Here is a 21,957-nt window from a genome sequence, read left to right on the forward strand (position 1 = left end):
AATCAGGGAAAAGAACTGACAATGATTTGGACGAAGAAGCCAACTAGGCTATTAAAGCTCATGAAAGGTTTAGATTGCCTCATAACACGCTGAGGCAGAACTAGTTTTTTTTTGTTTTTTTTTTTTAATTACGTTGTGCTGGATTTTGTTGCTGCACACAGGCTTTCTCCAGTTGCAGCCAGTGAGAGCTAATCTTCATGGTGGAGCATGGGCTTCTCACTGCAGAGCACAGGCCCAGTGGTGAGTGGGCTTCACCAGTTGCGGTACACAGGCTTAGCTGCCCCTCAGTATGTGGGATCTTCCCAGACCACAAATTGAACCCATGTCCCCTGCACTGGCAGGCAGATTCTTATCCACTGTACTACCAGCGAAGTCTCAGAACTAGTTTCCAGTGTAGTCTACTGGGGCTCAAAATTTTTAAAGTAACAATATACCACTTTCTTCAATTATTCATTGTCAGAAAATCCAGGCACAGTGTTTTTTTGTCCCAAAAAGGTGGGGAGGAGCTCACAAACATTCAAAAATTCTTCCTGGATGTTTACAGAATCCTATTCTTTACTTAAAAAAAAAAAAAAAAGGAATTCAACAAACAAGAAAAAAGTTAACAATCAGCAGAAGCAAAATATTCAATACATGAACACACAAAATCATCATCTGAAGTCTCAGGAAAGCTGAAAATAAATTCTATCAATGTGAAAAACAACATGAATTATTCCCTTTGAAGAAGCAAATACAGAAACCAAAAGGAAAAATTATTTTTTGCAAAGCAAGTTTCATTATAATTTATCTCTTGGTCTCAACCCCTTCTGAGTAACTCTCTTAGGCGAAGGCAGAAGAACCTCTCAAATACTTTGGGGTGGGGGGTGGGCAGGGGAGAAATGACCAAACTGAACACTGAGGAACACCAGATACTGAAGAAGAAGAAGAAAAATTACATTAAAACAGTTGAGAAAGAACCTAAGGGTTCTGACGCTGGATGAAAGAGTTTGAGATGATGAGAATAGTTTTTAAACCACTTTCCCCTAGCCCCTACTATACATCCAGTAACTAGAAAAGTATTAATTCTGCAAAGTAGTAATTAATCCCTCAATAGTACATACAGGTAAAAGTACTCTGGTCTAGAAGTGAAATAGCTTAAGTTCAAAACCTATCTACCCCTTATTAGCTATGTTCTCTATTTCCTCCTGAGTTAAATGGGGATAAGAATTCCAGTTATGCATCATGTATTAGCATGAGGATCAAATCAGACCGTGTGTGTGTGTGTGTGTGTATAAAAGCACATATTGCAAATGTTTAATCATCATTTCATATATTCATTACATAACTGATGACAATCTTTAAGTTTTCTGTTAACACTCTTCAGTCACTACTGGCGTTTTTTTCCAACCAAGTTTCAAAACAAGGCACCAATCTGCTCAATTTAAACCCACACCATGGAAACCTCGGCTGCTTTATTTGGACTGAAAGCCTGGCAAAATTCCACTCCAGGTGGCTAAGCAATAATAAACAAGGGCTCACTGTTTCATCACATCCTCACTTGCTCTGTGAATAAGATTTTCCCCAAATGTAGTGGCTAATTTTGGACTTCTTAAATAGTGCTATAGTCGCTCAGTTCAGTTCAGTTCAGTCTCTCAGTTGTGTCTGACTCTTTGCAACCCCATGGACTATAACACGCCAAGCCTCCTTATCTATCACCAACTCCCAAAGCCTGCTCAAACTCATGCCCACTGAGTCGGTGATGCCATCCAATCATCTCATCCTCCGTCGTCCCATTCTCCTCCCTTCAGTCTTTCCCAGAATCAGGGTCCCTTCCAATGAGTCAGCTCTTTGCATCAGGTGGCCAAAGTACTGAAGTTTCAGCTTCAGCATCTGTCCTTCCAATGAGTATTCAGGACTGATTTCCTTTATGATAAACTGGTTTGATCTCCGTGCTGTCCAAGGGACTCCCAAGAGTCTTCTCCAACAGTTCAAAAGCATCAATTGTTCCACACAGCTTTCTTTATGGTCCAACTCTCACATCCATACATGACTACGGGAAAAACCACAACTTTGACGATACAGACCTTTGTCAGTAATAAAATAATGTCTCTGCTTTTTAATATGTTATCCCAAAGAAAGGCAATGCCAAAGAATGCTCAAACTACCGCACAACTGCACTCATCTCACATGCTAGTAAAGTAATGCTCAAAATTCTCCAAGCCAGGCTTCAGCAATACGTGAACCGTGAACTTCCTGATGTTCAAGCTGGTTTTAGAAAAGGCAGAGGAACCAGAGATCAAATTGCCAACATCTGCTGGATCATCAAAAAAAGAGAGTTCCAGAAAAACATCTATTTCTGCTTTATTGACTATGCCAAAGCCTTTGACTGTGTGCATCACAATAAACTGTGGAAAATTCTGAAAGAGATGGGAATACCAGACCACCTGACCTGCCTCTTGAGAAATCTGTATGCAAGTCAGGAAGCAACAGTTAGAACTGGACATGGAACACCAGACTGGTTCCAAATAGGAAAAGGAGTACATCAAGGCTATATATTATCACCCTGCTTATTTAACTGATATGCAGAGTACATCATGAGAGACACTGGACTGGAAGAAACACAAGCTGGAATCAAGATTGCCGGGAGAAATATCAATAACCTCAGATATGCAGATGACACCACCCTTATGGGAGAAAGTGAAGAGGAACTAAAAAGCCTCTTGATGAAGGTGAAAGTGGAGAATGAAAAAGTTGGCTTAAAGCTCAACATTCAGAAAACGAAGATCATGGCATCCGGTCCCATCACTTCATGGGAAATAGATGGGGAAACAGTGGAAAGAGTGTCAGACTTTATTTTTCTGTGCTCCAACATCACTGCAGATGGTGACTGCAACCATGAAATTAAAAGATGCTTACTCCTTGGAAGGAAAGTTATGACCAACCTAGATAGCATATTCAAAAGCAGAGACATTACTTTGCCAACAAAGGTTCGTCTAGTCAAGGCTATGGTTTTTCCTGTGGTCATGTATGGATGTGAGAGTTGGACTGTGAAGAAGGCTGAGTGCCGAAGAATTGATACTTTTGAACTGTGGTGTTGGAGAAGACTCTTGAGAGTCCCTTGGACTTCAAGGAGATCCAACCAGTCCATTTTGAAGGAGATCAGCCCTGGGATTTCTTTGGAGGGGATGATGCTGAAGCTGAAACTCCAGTGCTTTGGCCACCTCATGCGAAGAGTTGACTCACTGGAAAAGACTCTGATGCTGGGAGGGATTGGGGGCAGGAGGAGAAGGGGACGACAGAGGATGAGATGGCTGGATAGCGTCACTGACTCGATGGACGTGAGTCTGGGTTAACACCAGGAGTTGGTGATGGACAGGGAGGCCTGGCGTGCTGCGATTCATGGGGTCGCGAAGAGTCGGACACAACTGAGCGACTGAACTGAACTGAGGTTTGTCATATAGTTTCTCCCCCAGTTACAAAACTTTTAAATACCTGAATACTAAAACAAAGAACATTTTAAAACTTTAAAGTTCAGGATGTTTAAAGAAAGTTACATCAAGGAGAACAAAATGTGGTATCAGGGTACAGCACCTCAAGATATTCAACCATGTCTCTCTACCCAGTCTTCCAGCCCACACAAATTCTAGCACTGAAAAACCGCAATTTCCAGGTTTCTGAGACTTTCCCGGTATGTTCCATATATTTTAATAACAGACATAATTCTGCTTTTTTTTTAAATTTTTAAGCTCAAACACATGCACACAGCAGGTCATCAAACATTTGCCAAATATAAGACATATTTACTGTGTGAACTGTTTCTGGTTTTTTTTTTTAATTTTTTATTTTATTTTTTAACTTTACAATATTGTATTGGTTTTGCCATATATCAAAATGAATCCACCACAGGTATACATGTGTTCCCCATCCTGAACCCTCCTCCTTCTTCCCTCCCCATACCATCCCTCTGGGTCATCCCAGTGCACCAGCCCCAAGCATCCAGTATCGTGCATCGAACCTGAACTGGCGACTCCTTTCATATATGATATTTTACATGTTTCAATGCCATTCTCCCAAATCATCCCACCCTCTCCCTCTCCCACAGAGTCCAAAAGGCTGTTCTATACATCAGTGTCTCTTTTGCTGTCTCGTATACAGGGTTACTGTTACCATCTTTCTAAATTCCATATATATGTGTTAGTATACTGTATTGGTGTTCTTCTTTCTAGCTTACTTCACTCTGTATAATAGGCTCCAGTTTCATCCACCTCATTAGAACTGATTCAAATGTATTCTTTTTAATGGCTGAGTAATACTCCATTGTGTATATGTACCACAGCTTTCTTATCCATTCATCTGCTGATGGGCATCTAGGTTGCTTCCATGTCCTGGCTATTATAAACAGTGCTGCGATGAACATTGGGGTACACATGTCTCTTTCAACTCTGCTTTCCTCAGTGTGTATGCCCAGCAGTGGGATTGCTGGATCATAAGGCAGTTCTATTCCCAGTTGTTTAAGGAATCTCCACATTGTTCTCCATAGTGGCTATACTAGTTTGCATTCCCACCAACAGTGTAAGAGGATTCCCTTTTCTCCACACCCTCTCCAGCATTTATTGCTTGTAGACTTTTGGATCGCAGCCATTCTGACTGGCGTGAAATGGTACCTCTGTTTCTGGTTTTGATTTTGGTTTAAATAAACTGAAATTTTTTAAAAAGTAAAAACACAATGAGGTTGTAGTATGTTTTAAACACATGTTTATAAAAAGAGGGAAGACAACAAGTTTTTGTCTATTTCTTTAAAGTCCACAATGCCAGAGTGCTAACATATATACTTTAGGTGAAAAAATTAGGGATCTAGGCATTGTTTGTCCTAGAGGCACAGAGAAAGGGGGTCCTTTGGGTTTGACGGTCCACTGCAGACTGTCTTGCTTCTAGTTCATACAGCCTGCTGCTGCTGCTGCTAAGTCGCTTCAGTCGTGTCCGACTCTGTGACCCCACCAGGCTCCGCCGTCCTTGGGATTCTCCAGGTAAGAACAATGGAGTGGGTTGCCATTTCCTTCTCCAATGCATGAAAGTGAAAAGTGAAAGTGAAGTCGCTCAGTCGTGTCAGACTCTTCGAGACCCCATGGACTGCAGCCCACCAGGCTCCTCCGTCCGTGGGATTCTCCAGGCAAGAGTACTGGAGCCTACACGTGATTAAAATAGGTACGGATCGAAAAGGAGGGGAATACGCCTAATCTGACCCCTTATGTGGGATCTGGGCAGGCTTCATTTGCTAACCACTTATCCTGTTGTTGTTGCTGTTCAGGTGCTGAGTCATGTCCAACTCTCTGCAATCCCAGGGACTGCAGCACGCCAGGTTTCCCTGTCCTTCACCATCTCCTGGAGTTTGCGCAAATTCATGTCCACTGACTCGGTGATACTATCTAACCATCTCATCCTCTGCCACCCTCTTCTCCTTTCGCCTTCAATCTTCCCCAACATCAGGGTCCCTTCCCATGAGTTGGCTCTTCGCACCAGGCAGCCAAAGTATTGGAACATCAGCCTTTCCAGTGAATATTCAGGGTTGATTTCACTAAGGACTGGTTTGACCTCCTTGATGTCCAAGGGATTCTCAAGAGTCTCCTTCAACACCGCAATTCCAAAGCATCAATTCTTTGGCGCTTGGCCTTCTTTATGGTCCAACTCTCACATCCGTACATGACTACTGGAAAAACCATAGCTTTGACTAGACGGATGTTTGTATGAAAAGTGATGTCTTTGCTTTTTAATATGCTATCTAGATTTGTCACAGCTGTTCTTTCAAGGAGCAAGCTTCTTTTAATTTCATGGCTACAGTCACCATCAACAGTGATTTTAGAGCCCAAGAATCTAGAATCTGTCACTGCTTCCACTTTTTCCTCATCTATTTGCCAGGAAGTGATGGGACCGGATGCCCTGATCTTAGTTTTTTGAATGTTGAGTTTTAATCTAGCTTTTTCATTCTCCTCTTTCACCCTCATCAACAGGCTCTCTTGTCTTAGGGGCTGTTAATGGAATATAAACATTCTCACCACTGCAGTTGTATTCAAAACCTCTTGACTTTTATTTAAATTAACGCAGAAATATCAAATGGTAAACTCAGGATTCTGAAGTTGTTTTAACTAACCATGGCTAAGACAATTTAAGAGAAAGACAAATACTATATGTTCTCAGTTTTATGTAGAATATTTAAAACAATGAACTTAAAGAAATAAGAGAATAGGATGGCAGTGGTCAGGGGCTGGAGAGAGGGGAGTGGAAACAGGGAGATGCTGATCAAAGTGTACAAACTTCCAGCTGTAAGATGAAAAAGATCTGGGATCTACTGCACAGCATTGTGTCAATAACTAAACAATTATATAGTTTATATGTAATTTGTTTAAAATTTTTTTATCATGATATAATTCACATACCAAAAAATTCACTCTTGAAGTGTACATTTTAGTAGTAGTCAGTATATTCACAGGTTTTACAATCATCATCACTATCTAACTCTAGAACATTTTTATCACCCCAAGAAGAAACTTCAAACCCATCAGTAGTCACTCAGCATTCCCACTTCCCTCCACCTCTGGCAACCACTCATCTATTTTGTATCTTCATGTGTTTGCCTGTTTTGGACATTTCATATAAACTGGATCATACAATAGGTGGTTTTTGCAAGTTTAAGTCTTACATTTAATTTTGGTGTGGTTTTTCCCTCTGCAGTTTCTTTTCTAAGAAAAGCATGACCAAGGCAATGTTTTATATTTATATAAACATACGCACACATACAAATAAAGAGCATAAATTGTATTGTTGAGGCTTATATAAAATAATAGATATAGGTACAAAGAATACTACCTAAATGAACAGACTATAGTTTTGACAGTCTTTGCTGCAAAATTTCTAAAAAAATAAAATGTGATTTAAAAAAAAATGCTGACCAACATTTTGGCATTTTCCAAACCAATAACTTAAATTATTATTATACATTTTAGTTATTGTACTTTGGTATTATAAAAAGATACTAAATTATAAAAAGAATTTATACACATAAATAGCTATAAAAATTTTTTAAATCATAGGAAAAAATATGTCAGTAGTTATGGTATTTAGGTGATTGGCAAGTAGGCTTTATAATGTATTTTATTTTTAATTTAAAGGTATTATCACCGTCACTTTTTGAAAGACATTTTTAACATATACCCCCAAAATTCATGCTATATATTATAAATAAGCAAAAGTAGGAGCTCCCAACCCTTAATGTGCATATATGATTACTTTTCATATCTAAACTAAATGTACATAATATGGAAAGATGACAGTAATATATTGCTTAGTTAAAAAAACAAACTGAACTTTATGTAGCACGATCCTATTGGGACAGAAACAAAACACTATGTACTGTATAGGTGTGTGTTTGCATGCATATAAAAGGGTCAGCAAATAATTAAAAGTGGTTACTCCTAAAGACTCAGACTAAAAAGGGAGTTCACTTTTTATCTCATATATTTTTACTAAGTGCCTATTTAACAATAAGCCAATTTATGTAATTTTTTAAGACTTTACTTAGTTTTTTTGGCTGCATCTTGCAGTATATTAGTTCCCCAACTAGGGACTGAACACAGGCCACAGCAGTGAAACCAGAGAGTCCTAACCACTGGACTGCCAGGGAATTCCTATCTTTCATAACTTTTAAATCACAAATGTTTTTAATTAAATGTGCCATTAATTTAGATGATTTTCTTCAAAAAAAAATGAACATTATATCTAACAATTTAATGTGTCATTTTTAATTATCCAAACCAAAGGAGACCTCAAATGAGGCAGAAAATACCAGTAGGTTATATTTGGCTTCCAAACACCTAATAGTTTATAGCATCCTTAGTTAAAACATATTAGAGGAAACATCCACGTGGTACCCAGAAAAGTCCAGGATGAAAACTTTGCTGTATAGTATCTATAAAGTATAGATATTTTACCACATCATATCCATGCTTTAATAATTCTGGTACATGTGGAACCAGAATTCAAAACAAAAAATCATATATCAAATCCATGCTTTAACAATTCTGGTACATGTGGAACCAGAATCTACAAAGGAAAAAGAAAAGCTCCCAAAGAGAAGACAGGTGCAGATTAACACAAAATACAGTTCTTAATTTCAAAAAAAGAGCCAGTTGTAAAAGTATCAAACCAAGGTTTAGAAGACACTGGAGGAGAGAGAGAAAGAGGAAGCACTGTCAGTCTCTTCTTTCATTCTGATTTATCTCGAGATGCTTCACAACTAAACTCCTTAGGGAACTCACCAACAAAGATGTGTGGGGCCCACTTGTAATGTGTAACTTGAACACCCGCTATAAGCAGGAAGAGGTTAGAATCATACCTTTTCCAAAATGAACTTGTTTAAATAAGGCATGTAGCCCTGATTGGAGACAGGTCCCTCGTCATCATCCCTGAAGTGCTCTTCAAGGGCAACGGGGTCATGTGGAACCTTCAGCACCGTGCACAGGTTATGGGAGAGGACCTATAAGGGAGAAAGAGCAGTTTAGAGGCATCCACTAAGCAGCACGCGGCACCTTCACGCTTGGAACACAAACGGCTGCCCCTACCCTGGGGAGAGAAAAATGAAAAATAAACTGCCAGCTGCCAGGTTCCCCACTTGCTATCGACAGGGTCTCATTCCCTCTCCAGTTTTGGTTCACCTCAAACAAGTCTCTTCTACTTGCCTACAATGAGCCAGGCTCCATGAAAGATCTGTAGTACTCCTTGTGTGTGTGTGTGTTAGACTTGTGTCTGGCTCTGCGACCCCACGAACTACAGCCTGCCAGACTTCTCTGTCCATGGAATTCTCCAGGCAAGGATATTGGAGTGGACTGCCATTCCCTTCTGCACATACTCCTCGTAGGCTTTTATAAATTGGCCCACATTAGAAAGAAAAAGGGGGGAAAGAGCACGGGAATGTGTTCAGAATTGAACATCTCCCCAAGCAGAGCTGCTGCTGCTGCTAAGTCACTTCTCGTGTCCGACTCTGTGTGACCCCAGACGGCAGCCACCTGGCTCCCCCATCCCTGGGATTCTCCAGGCAGGAACAGTGTCTGTCAATCAAAGCTGTGAAAGAAACCACAAGGTACTAAAGAGCTGCGGCTGGGGGCTCTGGATAAGGTGGCCAAGCCAGGCTGGCCACAACCTCGCTCCGCTTCACTTCTCTCTTTTGTTCAACAGAAAGGGCCAGGTTAATGTACAAATATATCAAATATTGATTAGTAATCTCTAGTCGTCCAACCATCTCTATAACTCCATGATGCTAGGTTAAGTTTTCAGGATGAGTATAAAAGGGTATAAAATGAGTATAAAAGAGTATAAAATGAGGGTATAAAATGAGTATAAAAGTATAAAAGAGAAAGAAATCAATTGCCTGGTTTAAAAATATATAAAAAAATCAATAGCAAAAATATCTCAAGAGTCACCAAAACGGCTGAAAATATTTTGCAGAGAATTTGCGTTCTGGTCTTGCCATAATCTAAATGCACACTTTAACATTCAGGTAGTTGAGTGAGCAGTTTGGGCTATTTGAGTACTAATTGTGTTTCATATTAAATGAAAATTTTAAAATAAAACTTAAATTCCTTCCATTTCATTTGTGCATTCTAAACAGGGCAAATTCTACAGCTAAAGCGGTACTTCCTCTAACACAGAATCTTATTCGATGTTAAATCCCAGGTTAAAATCTTCCCTGTTTTTCTCAGCCCTACCCATTCAATTGCTTTAAGGAGCCACATTCACCTCAATGAATACTTCCAATTCCATTAAGCAAGTCACTTTTTTCTGCATACATATATTTCAGTTAGGATTTTTTACAATTTAAAAAATTAATCTATAAAAATAACATTTGCATATCTTCTGTCTACATTTGTTTTGTTTCTCAAAGCTTCATTTATGTGGAGATCCTTTTCTACATGCTCTGCTGGTTTTAAGGAAGTAAGTAAAGTGAAGGAAGTACACAAATGGTTATAAATGAAGTAATGAAGACTTTTATCAGCCCTACAAAGCAGGCTGTGTTTCTCAAGTAAACTCTCTATTTGCCAGTAGTACAGCACATGAAAAGGGCACGGTGGAGCTTTTATTGAATCTTGCACCACAGTCAAAAAATCCTAAATAGACATTTCCTTTCTTTATTTACCTTGTAACACCTATAGAGTTTTTGTGAGGATCTACTTCAAGAATATAAAGTGCTTAAAAACTGCAACACACTGTAGAAATATATAGAAAAATAAAGAATACAGTCCTCTTATAAGGCCCAATAGTCTTTCAGATTTTAAAATTATTTGGGACTTTACCCAAGTAAAAACTCCCAATCACAGGTTAACCTATGGTATATCCATAAAACATTAAGAACAATGAGGAACTTACTGTGTAGTGATATGAAAAGATCTCCCAGGTAACTTAAGTGAAAAAAAAAAACAAAACAAAACAATGTATCTAAGACTACATACAGTGTGCTTCTGTGTAAAAGAAAAAGGAAGAAAAAAATTTATAAACTCTACAAGGATATATAAGAAACAAGTAACAGTGGGGGGAAAACTAGTTTGATTGCAGACCAAGACCAAAAGATTTTTCACTGTATCTCCCTCGTTATTAAGTTCTGGAAAAAATTTTACCTATTCAAAAAATGTAACAGCTATTTTAAAAATTAAGCATATATACATACACACATTTTTCTTAATGGCCAGCTTAAGCTCACATTAAATCTTTTAATATTTATTTTTTTTTAATTAAAAAAAAATTATTTGGCCACACTGAGTCTTAGTTGTAGCACTCAAGATCGTCAATCTTTATTGCACCAGGCAGGATCTTTAGCTTTGGCATGCAGGATCTAGTTCCCTGACCAGGGATAGAAACTGGGCCCCCCGCATTGGGAGCATGGAGTCAGCCACTGGACCACCAGGGAAGTCCCACACAGCTAAATCAACTTATCTTCGAACTCTACACTTTATCTTCTACATTAACTTACCCCCTAAAAATTAGGTACAAAAGAGAGACATATCCCACAGCAACGTACCATGACTAATGGATGAATAAGGTATAAGGGCAACAAATGAGTTCAGAAAGAATAGTGTGTGCTACAATGACATCATATATTAAATGAAATGTAACCTAGGCCCCAAAATAAGGAGAGCTTTTGGGTAGGAAAGGGCTTCCCTGGTAGCTCAGACGGTAAAGAATCTGCCTGGAATGCAGAAGACCGGAGTTCGATCCCTGGGTGAGGAAGATCCCCTTGAGAAGGAAATGCCAACCCACTCCAGTATTCTTGCCTGGAGAATTCCATGGACAGAGGAACCTGGCAGGCTACAGTTCATGGTGTCACAAAGAATCGGACACAACTGATCGTGACTACCACTTTCACTGTCACTTTGGGTAGGAAAAGGGCAACTGGAAGGTCTTCCAGATAGAGGGATAAAATATGAGAAAAGTAACTGATTAATGCAAAATTCTCAGGGTACAAAAAAAGGAGACACCATCTCTCCCACACCCATCCCTTTTTCTGCCTTTGGGTTTCACAGACCCTCCAACTAAAGTACTGGTAGAGGCCTTAGATCCTTTCCATCTTACACATGGTGCGTACTGGCTCCAAGAGATTAAATTTGTTTTTCTTGACTAAGGTGACTTAGGAGAACTGAGACTAAGTCAGGTTTTGTAAACCCTGGTCCAACACTCTCCAGTAATAAGGAACATTATGTTTTCAGTTTTCTAAAATCAACATCTTTGTGTAGATGCTTTAGTTCAATCCAGTGATCTCACTGAAAATTTAGATTTAAACCCTAGACTCCAGCCATGGATAATTAAACAGCACTTTTAAAAAATACAGGGATAACTGAATTCAAGGATAACTTTCTTAACAATCTATTTTAGTTAAGCAAACTGTGCGAGAGGCATCAGATTATATTAAAGGACCCTGGAGGAGGAGACTTGAGTACCCACTGTATTCATGTGGTCTGTTCCTGGTCAGTGGTTTACCATCTACCCTTTTAAAATATTAGAATATTTTGCTGCTTACTTGCTTAGTCTCAGTACCCTCACTGCAAAATGAAGACTTGGTGACTTGTTTCTAAAACTAATGTTTTCAAAAGTCCAATCCTTAACTATCAAGCAAAACTCATTTCATGAATTCAACAGAAAGAACTACAGTTTAGATCAGAAATTCAGCTTTTTTCATTGTTAGTAAGGTCTAGAACAGGGAAGTCCTCTTTAAACAAAGTAACAACAGTATCTCAAAGTTTTTAAGTAAAAGGTATTTAAAAAAAAAAAAAGAGGATTCCTGAAGGCCAGAATATAAACTAGTAACAAGAAGTAAAATCTCCACAAACTTACACAGCAGTTGATGCTTTTTTAGAGTAGACTCACATTATCCATTAGTTGCTTTTAGTCTCACCCCTGGAGAGTAGATAATACTGCTTCTGTACAGATGACACTAATTCAGAGATGAAGAGATGTCTCCCAAATCACATAGTTTTTGGTGCAGTGAAACTAGGACTAGAACCCAAACCTTATACTCTGGTGCCCTTTCCACACCCTACCACTTTCCCTTTCCCCCTGGACAAACAGAGAGCCCTGACCATACAAAAGTGACCTGCGTGCTGTGGCCATGCATGTCTGTTATTGCTAAGGTGAAGTGATGGACCAGTGCCCACCAGGTCAGGTCTCCAGCACCCAGCAAGACGGCCACAGCTATTTAGTGGAGCGAAGTTAGATCCAACGGTAAAGAACCACATCTGCCTAGAAGTCTGGGACCACTCTCTTTCTGGGAGCCCTCATCTCCCAGCACCTGCCTTTGGGGAAAACTGTTCCAAGAGTTACCATCCTCCTCTCCAGATGAGAAAACTGGAAAACAGATGAGGACCAAAGCCATCAGGAGGAAACAGGACTACACGTTCTTGATTTGTAAAAGGACTCCCCCTGAATCACGCTAATCAGTGTAAGTTTCTTGAGAAAGTTGAATTTATCCTACTTCAAATGCCTGCTCCTCCAAAGGCCATTCTTTCAACGCCCACATAATTGCTAAGCAACTTTGCTCTCATTCCTTGATCTGAAGAATAAACTATTGTTACTACAATAAAAGATCCATATCCATGCCAGACCCTCATCATTCCAGTTCCTTCATAGCTGTCTGCCAGGGCCTCTGCAGGGCCTCTGCCGACAAGAAATGACTAACTGCTCGTGTGGTTGGTTCCTGTTCAGTGGTTTGCCGTTTACCCTTTTTAAGTATTTTACTCCAACTATCATGGAAAGAACTCAAGGATGATGAACAACTACACAGTGTTTTAACACACATGAGTGCCTAATGCCTAATGTTTACCCTCCTCCCTCCCAAAGATGCAGAGATTACAAAGGTTCTCTGAAAAGAACCTCCCTCCCAGCCGAACCCCAGTCACATGCTGCTTCCCTTTACAGGATGTGCGTAATGGGCAAAATTCAACACTGAAAAAAAGAGGGGTGGAGATCCCAGCGAGCTTATCTCAAGGGACACAATTACAGAACTAAAATTCATAATGGGTAATCTTTTTTTAAAGCGTGAAAATTCCTGTCTGATTAATAAAATTTCAAGCTGATGGTGAATTACCAGAAAACGCTTCCTAACAGAATGACCAATTTCCTACCCATGCTATGCCCTGCCTTAAGAGCATTGTCTTAATAGAAATCCCGCCCCTTACCACAAGGACTCATTTTCCCTTTCCTGACAATATCTTTTCGTCCTGCTTGTCACTGCTTAAGGCCTGCTAGCTTTCTCTTAAACTATCTGTATTATACTCAGCCTCAGAAATCTCAACGTCATCTCTGACTCAAGTCCCTGAATGCAATCAATCACCATCTTAGCCACTTCTACCACACTCATCTTCAAGGGCTGCTCACCTCACGCTCCCACCTTGTCTGAAAGCCATAAAAAGCCTACGGAGGGAAAAACCAAGGCGGTGTATGCCCCCTGGCAAGCCAGTCCCACTTTACCTTTCAGCCTTATCTTTTCCCACCCTTCTGCACCAACTGTACAAAACTAGGCAAACAAGTTTACGCAGAACACCTTAGGGGCTTCCCCAGCGGCTCAGCAGTAAAGAACCCGCCTGCAGTGCAGGAGACTCAGGAGACACTCAGGTTCACCTGCTGCATCAGGAAGATCCTTTGGAGGAGGGCATGGAAACCCACTCCAGTATTCTTGCTGGGAAAATTCCATGGACAGAGGAGCCTGGCAGGTTATAGTCCACAGGGTCACAAGAGTCGGACACAACTGAAGTGACTGAGTACAGCACTTCAAGCAAACCCCGTGTCACTTCCCTGTCCCCCTCCAGGCCTCTGCTCAACCACCCCTACACCTCCATTTCTACCTAACATAAATGCCATTCCTTTCTAAAGCCTCCACTACCCAAAATCAAGACGGTCTTCCCCATTCTGCATTTCCCAAGCACTCTGTATTTCTTATTTTACACTCCCGCACATGATTTACTCTCTCCCATAAGACTAAATTTCTGAAAGGTCCATGTCTTACATCCTTGCATTCCCACAATACCTAGCATGCTACTCAGAATGCAGAAGGCTTTCAATAAATGCTGAACAAATTCCTTCTAAAAATTCTCCTTTGACAGTAAAACCACAGTAAGTTTAACAGTGACAACAATCTTAGGAAATATCCTATCTCTTTATTTCATTGATAAAAAGACTGAAGCCTGAGATTTGTCTAAGCCACACACACTGTTGCAGGTCAGGAAGCAACAGTTAGAACTGGACACAGAACAACAGACTGGTTCCAAAGAGGGAAACAAATACATCAAGGCTGTATATTGTCACCCTGCTTATTTAACTTCTATGCAGAGTACATCATGAGAAACGCTGGGCTGGATGAAGCACAAACTGGAATCAAAACTGCCAGGAGAAATATCAGATATGCAGATGATACCACCCTTATGGCAGAAAGTGAAGAAGAACTAAAGAGCCTCTTGACAAAAGTGAAAGAGGAGAGTTAATAAGTTGGCTTAATACTCAGCATTCAGAAAACTAAGATCATGGCACCTGGTCCCATCACTTCATGGCAAATAGATGGGGAAACAGTGGAAACAGTGACAGACTTTATTTTTCGGGGCTCCAAAGTCACTGCAGATGGTGACTGCAGCCATGAAATTAAAAGATGCTGGCTCCTTGGAAGAAAAGTTACGACCAACCTAGACGGCATATTAACAAGCAGAGACATTACTTTGGCAACAAAGGTCCATCTAGTCAAAGCTATGGTTTTTCTAGTAGTCATGTATGGATGTGAGAGGTGAACTATAAAGAAAGCTGAGCGCCGAAGAATTGATGCTTTTGAACTGTGGTGTTGGAAAAGACTCTTGAGAGTCCCTTGAACTGCAAAAAGATCCAACCAGTACATCCTAAAGGAAGTCAGTCCTGAACATTCATTGGAAGGACTGATGCTGAAGCTGAAACTCCAACACTTTGGCCACCTGATGTGAACAGCTGACTCCTTAGAAAACACCCTGATGCTGGGAAAGATTGAAGGCAGGAGAAGGGGATGACAGAGAATGAGATGGTTGGATAGCATCACTGACTCAATGGGCATGAGTTTGAGTAAACTCTGGGAGTTGGTGATGGACAGGAGGCCTGGTGTGCTGCAGTCCATGGGGTCGCAAAGAGTCAGACATGACTGAGTGACTGAACTGAACTGAACTGATGAGTAACAAATCAGAAGCAAGAACCCAACTCTCCTTCCTAACTGCCTGTCCCACAATCAAGCCCTGTGCTGGAAACGTTATCTGTTACCTAGTCGCATCATTCAAGACTTGGTCACTCTTCATAAACTCGAGGAACCCTTCACTGCCCCCTCTGTCCACTGAACTCCTATTTAGCACTTATGTGAATTCTGCTTCATACACTAGCAATACCTCAAATACCTAACTGTGGCTCAGAGAGGGAGGAAACCCTGCCTTAAACTGTTCTTCCACATCCTTCAGTGACTAGCAGAGGGTTAAGGGAGGACTCAATAGGAATATAACACTCACAGACACATTAAGGCAGGATAGCTAACTCAAAATTACCCGTTGCAATGCTGTCCACAGAATACACGCCATTAAACTACAGCATGGGCTTCCCAGGTGGCTCAGTGGTGAAGAATCCCCCTGCCAGTGCAGGAGACACAGGTTCAATCCCTGGGTCAGGAAGATCCCCTGGAGAAGGAAATGGCAATCCACTCCAGTATTTTTGCCTGGGAAATCCTATGGACAGAGAAGTCCAGTAGGCTACAGTCCCCAGGGTTGCAAAAGAGTCAGACTCGATTCGGCAACTAAACAACAACAACAAAGTAGAGCATACGCCACGGGATTACATTTTAAATAGACCATCTTTAAAAAGTTATTTTGGATAGTTCACTAACTTGGCCCTCTTCAGAAATCAGAAAGAAAATACTGGGAGATCTGACTACATAAAAGTTCTTAAATTTCCTTTTAAAAAGAGACACCATAAACAAAAAAGGCTAATAGCTCCAATACTCAAATTACTCCTAGAAATTATTAAGTAAGAAATGAACACCTAATTTTAAAAACGGACAACAGACAGGAATAGGAAATTCACAAAAGCAGCTAATGACTAATAAATACAGGAAAAGCTACTTTACTTCACTAGTAATCAACACAATGCACATTAAAAAAGCAACTACTTTTTCACCTGAAAAGCAACTCCTTGCATTTGACCAGACATAGAAGAGTAAAAATTGCCAACATCCAATACGAGAGAAGGTATAGAGCAAGTTTTCTCCACCACTACTGACATTTTAGACCAGATAACTCTTTGTTGGGGAGCAGGGAGAAGTGTCCTATGCATTGTAGGAAGTTTCACAGCATCCCTGGCTGAAACCACCAAAACATTTCAAATATCTGTGAGCAATAAAGCAGTTAAATAAAGCATGACTCATCAACACAGTAAAATAGCTCATAGTCATTATAAAGAATGATGGTGTCTGTGTCTATGTGCATTGACATGGAAACATGACCCTAACATACTGATTAAGAAAACAGGTTACAAAAGCATATGAAATAGGATCCTATTTACATAAAAGAATATATATGTATATGCACATGTGTGCACGCATGTATATGCTTGTAAGCAGTAAGGGAGATGGAGGAAGGATAGGGAGGGACAAAGAAATGCTAAAAGGATAATCACTGCAAAATTAACTGCATCTGCCTTTAGTGGCAGAAGTCCAGGTGCTTTTATCTTTGTCTCTATACTTTAAGGTATTGTTTGAATATTCTATGTACTATCTTTAAAATAAGAAAAGGCGAAGCTTTTATATTTATGTAAAATTTAAATATATTTATGTAAAATTATTAATGTTAAAGGAATTTTTAAAAATCCCAGCTAGAAAGCACCAATAAAATTATATGAAGAGATCACTGTAGGACTATAAAGTTGATGAAATTAACTCACTTTAGTCATCCATAAAGAACTGTGCTTTGCCATGCCTCTTGAAGCCACAATGTGGGCAATAAAGTCTCCCTACCTGAGCAGCCGCCTTAGATTCCAGCCTCCCACGGGATCAGAGCATAAACAAATGTCTTTAAGAAGATAATTCATGTACAGGAAGTAAGCCTCTATCTATTTCTCCCACAACTCTGTAAGCTCCTTAGAGAGAGGATAGACTATAGACTAGTGTATCTATCCTGTAGTACTAAAACCTAATGAAATGCCGAGAAGACAGTGTCTGATGCCTACAAATGTTTGCTAAATGAGTCCCATTTAAGAATTTTCTTTCTTTCTTTTTTTTGGTTTAGTTTCATTTAGTTTGCTTCTCCGTCACCTTAATCTAGATGTGGGTTTTTTTTTAATGTATTTCACTAAACTACCAGCATATTCTTTCCAGAAAGAATTTTTGTTTAATTGGAATCTCTAATTCAAATAATTTTTGAAGTTTAAAAAAAAAATCCTATACAATACCTCTATTAGTCACTAACACTCCCAGAATTAGCAGGCATTACTCATCTGACCTGAGACCTAGTACAGCAGTCCAGTTTGGATTTTTGAGGAAAGGACTCGAGAGAAATTAACAAGTGTATGAGAGAGAACTGTACAGTAGAAGACAGAGAAACCAGGCAGTTTACTTTAGTATACTCTTCTCCAAGAGATCTGAGGCCACAGTACACACCAAAGGTGATGACAAAGATCACAGATCTGAGGGCTTACCTCTGCTGCCCCATCCTCTGACCACTCAGTGATGACAAAGATCACAGATCTGAGGGCTCACCTCTGCTGCCCCATCCTCTGACCACTCAGTGATGACAAAGATCACAGATCTGAGGGCTCACCTCTGCTGCCCCATCCTCTGACCACTCAGGCCCCTTGTCCCCTCTGGTCACTATAATACGGCTTCTTTCTATCCCTATCAGAGTCATGAAACTGCTTTCTCAAAAAGACTCTGTGGCAGACACACAGCTGCAGCACTCAAGAAAGGAACTGAGGCCCGGCTACAAGGAGGAGCTGAGGTTAGCAGAGCCTCCAGCTATTAGTACCTCCAGGGTCCACCTCAGCCAATGACTGAGCAAGGTAGTGACGTCATTTCTCCCCAGTGTGGGTGTCCTCCAAGAGGCCATCTCTGCTCCAGAGCTCCTGGTTTTGTCAAGTCCATGTCCTAGATTGACAGCTCCTTTTCCTAATCCTGCTTCCTCTCTCTTTTTCTCCCCCATACATGTTTCTCCCCAGTAACCCTTCTGCACTTTCAGCTCTGTCTCAACATCTGCTTCCTGGAGAACCCAACCTGGGACAGACATCTTCTAAACAATTCACTCTCCCAAGTTTCTGGCAGTCTGGATCATCCTCTCCACTTAAGACTTTCTTGGTCCCACGACATACTAGCTCTACCTTGCTCTATCTTTATGGGTTCACTTCCCTCACCCTTTATTCTCCCATTCTGGACATTTTTCAAAGCCCAATTTTGAGCCCCTAGTTCTTAAAGAGTGCTTTAATACTGACAACAACAAGTCACCTTAATGACTCCCAGATCCCTTTCTAGTCTTGACCTCTCAACTGAGCTCTGGTTTATATCACTAATATTAAAGATTTCCAGGCTAAATTTGTCTCAATCCAAAAAATCCAAAGGAGAGTTCATTATCTTTCTCCCTAAAACAGGTTTCCCACTCTGATTCTGACTGTGGTACCACCATTCCCTTAACAATAAAACTATGGACTCTCCTCTTGTACTTTTTTATATAGTTTATCCTATTTCTGGATCCAATTCAATCCCCTCCCCCAGGGTCAATCCCTCTCCTCACCGACCGATCATGCCCCTCTGCTGGTGAAAGACTAACCAGAGAAAGTGAGGCTGGGGGAGCAAAGGCTTCCTGCTCTCAGCAGCAGGTCCCATTCTCCCTTCTGAGGCCCTAACAGAGGCCACTCATGAGGATACAACATGGTAAACACATCAAGCTGACGACGTTCAATTAGAAGGCTAAGACTTGAAGATCTTGTCTGCTATTCCACATTTCACAAATGAGCAAGATGAAGCTCAGGAAGAAGAAACCTCCCAGGGTCACACACAAACAAAAGGAGAGACAAGTCTCCTGACTCCCTAACCAGTGCTCTCTTTCTCCTGACACTTTTTCCTCTGTCTCCGAGGGATTTACTTTCCAAATCTTTCACCGCAAATGTGCTTACTGAGAAGCCGCACACATTCCTTAGGGTCAATGACAACTGACTATTGCTGTAGAAGCATTCTCTGACCCAATGCCTCCAATCCTCACCACAGCTAAGCAGTTCCCTTCCTCTGTGTTTCCCAGCACTGGGTACTTTCTTTATCTCATTATCTTTGCCCTGTCAGTTTGCTGATACATTTCACTCACAAGACTTCAAGCTCCATGAGAGTAGGAAGCTTGTTGGTTTTGATTCCCAGGGCCGCCACCCCAGTCTAGCACACATCAATCTTTACAGCAGTCCCTCCCTTGGTCCCCCAACTCCAGCCTCTCACCTCGTATCATCACACCCACATCATTAGAAGAATCTCAGAACTCTCTCTGTCACGTATCTACCCTCCAAAGTTTAATAACTTCCCCTCTTTACAGGATCAGTTCCAAACTACTCATTATAACATAGTCAACAAATACACATTACTCATTTATTCTGTACAAGAACAAAATCATCTAAAATGTAATCCCATCTCCCTTTAAATCCTGATTTTCCACCATGTCTCAAAACAAACACTCTAGTCAAAGTATTTCCTTATCGCTCACAATACTGCAAGTTTCAGCTCTTGCTCTCATGCACAGGGCCACCGCCATAACTGCCATCTTTCTTTGACTATACCGGACAAGATCAGCCCCACTCCCTCCAGAAGCAGCTGACAGTCTATCTCTTCCGTGAAACGTTTTTTGTCTACAACCGTGTGCATTTTTTTCTCTATTTCCTTTAAACTTCTACAGCAGATCATCTGACAGAAACAGAATGCAAACTACAAATGGAATTTAAAAGTTTTAATAGCTACATTTTAAAAATGTACAAAGATGCAAAAGGTAAAAAAAAAAAAAGCTAACATTAAATTTACTAATATATCCAAAATATTACAACTACAACATGTAATCAATGTTTTTAAATCTTTTAAAGAGATGTTTTACATTCCTGTACTAAGTCTCTGAAATCCAGTGTATATTTTATATTTACAGCACTTCTCAATTTGGACTAGCTGCTTTTTCAATGCTCAATAGCCAAATTCGGTTAATGGCTAATGTACTGGACATCATATTCCAGAGTTATTTTCCACTTGTAGAACTGGCTTATATATTAACTTGCTGTAGTCATTTCATGTATTGTCTTCTTTACTAAACCACATGCTTCTCAATGTAAGGGGCAATGTTGTACAATTTTCACTTCCCCAGAGTCCGAGCAAAAGGTATAGATTAGAACCTTCAAATTTATATGCTGCTTTGTAGATTAGTTTTCTTCAACCTCAGTGTGTGGTAAGAAACAGTTAGCTAGTAAATGTTCTGTTGTCACACATACAGGCTGTGAGCTTCATCTATTTAAGCAAGTATGTTGTTTAAATGTCTTCTTATTCCCATTTAACGGATCCCAGGTGGCACAACGGTAAAGAATCCATCTGCCAACGCAGGAGACGCAGAGATTCAGGGTCGATCTCTGGGTCAGGAAGATCCCTTGGAGTAGGAAATGGCAGCCCACTCCAGTATTCTTGCCAGGAAAATTGCATGAACAGAGGAGCCTGGCAGGCTACAGTACAAAGGGTCGCAAAGAGTCGGGCAGGACTGAGCACGCACACACTTAAAATACAATGAGTAAAGCAAATTCCCCAAATAATCCCAATGTAGAACTTCAGAATTCCAACCTAGTTTGATCTGCTAACACCCTGGTGGTCCACGCACGCACGCACTCATGTGTGCTCAGTCATGTCTGACTCTTTGCAAAGCCATGGGCTGTAGCTCATCAGGGTCCTCTGTCCATGCAATTTTCCCAGCAAGAATACTGGAGTGGATTGCCATTTCCTACTCCAGGGGATATTCCTGACCCAAAGATGGAACCCAAATCTCCTGTGTCTTCTGCACTGGCAGGCAGATTCTTTACCACCGTGCCACCTGGGAAGCCGATGTCCCATTATCTAATAGTGTCTTCTCAAATCATCCCTGAAGGGAGTCACGAGAGTTAAGTCAGCTGCCCACCAGCTCCCGCTCTCACTCCAAGGTAACAGCATCTGGCTGAGACATCAAATATCCTACGAACTCAAAGAACTGATGGAGATGTGCAGCCTGGTAAAGCAGACAGTGCTCCATCCTCCCAGAGCTGCCTACCCAGTGAAATAAAATACCTTCAACATTGTCCACCAGACCGAACAGCTTTCATTCTAACTGCCGCACTTCTGGTTGGTGCACCAGGCCCACATAACAACACTCTCCTGGTAGTTGTAAAGCTAATAATTCCTAAAGAAGCAAAAGGTAGAGA

General features: G+C 40.7%; 1 protein-coding gene across 3 annotated transcripts in view; it reads right to left on the bottom strand.

The window, feature by feature from the left end:
• Positions 1-21,957, bottom strand: part of SWAP70 (switching B cell complex subunit SWAP70) — a 144,450-nt gene that overhangs the window by 44,791 nt on the left and 77,702 nt on the right. For all 3 annotated transcript variants that reach the window (XM_061440820.1, XM_061440819.1, XM_061440821.1), the window contains one exon: positions 8,369-8,509. In XM_061440820.1, the coding sequence (XP_061296804.1) occupies positions 8,369-8,509 (141 nt within the window). The remainder of the gene's footprint in view (positions 1-8,368; positions 8,510-21,957) is intronic.

This window comes from Bos javanicus, chromosome 15 (assembly GCF_032452875.1).
Source record: "Bos javanicus breed banteng chromosome 15, ARS-OSU_banteng_1.0, whole genome shotgun sequence".
NCBI lineage: Eukaryota > Metazoa > Chordata > Mammalia > Artiodactyla > Bovidae > Bos > Bos javanicus.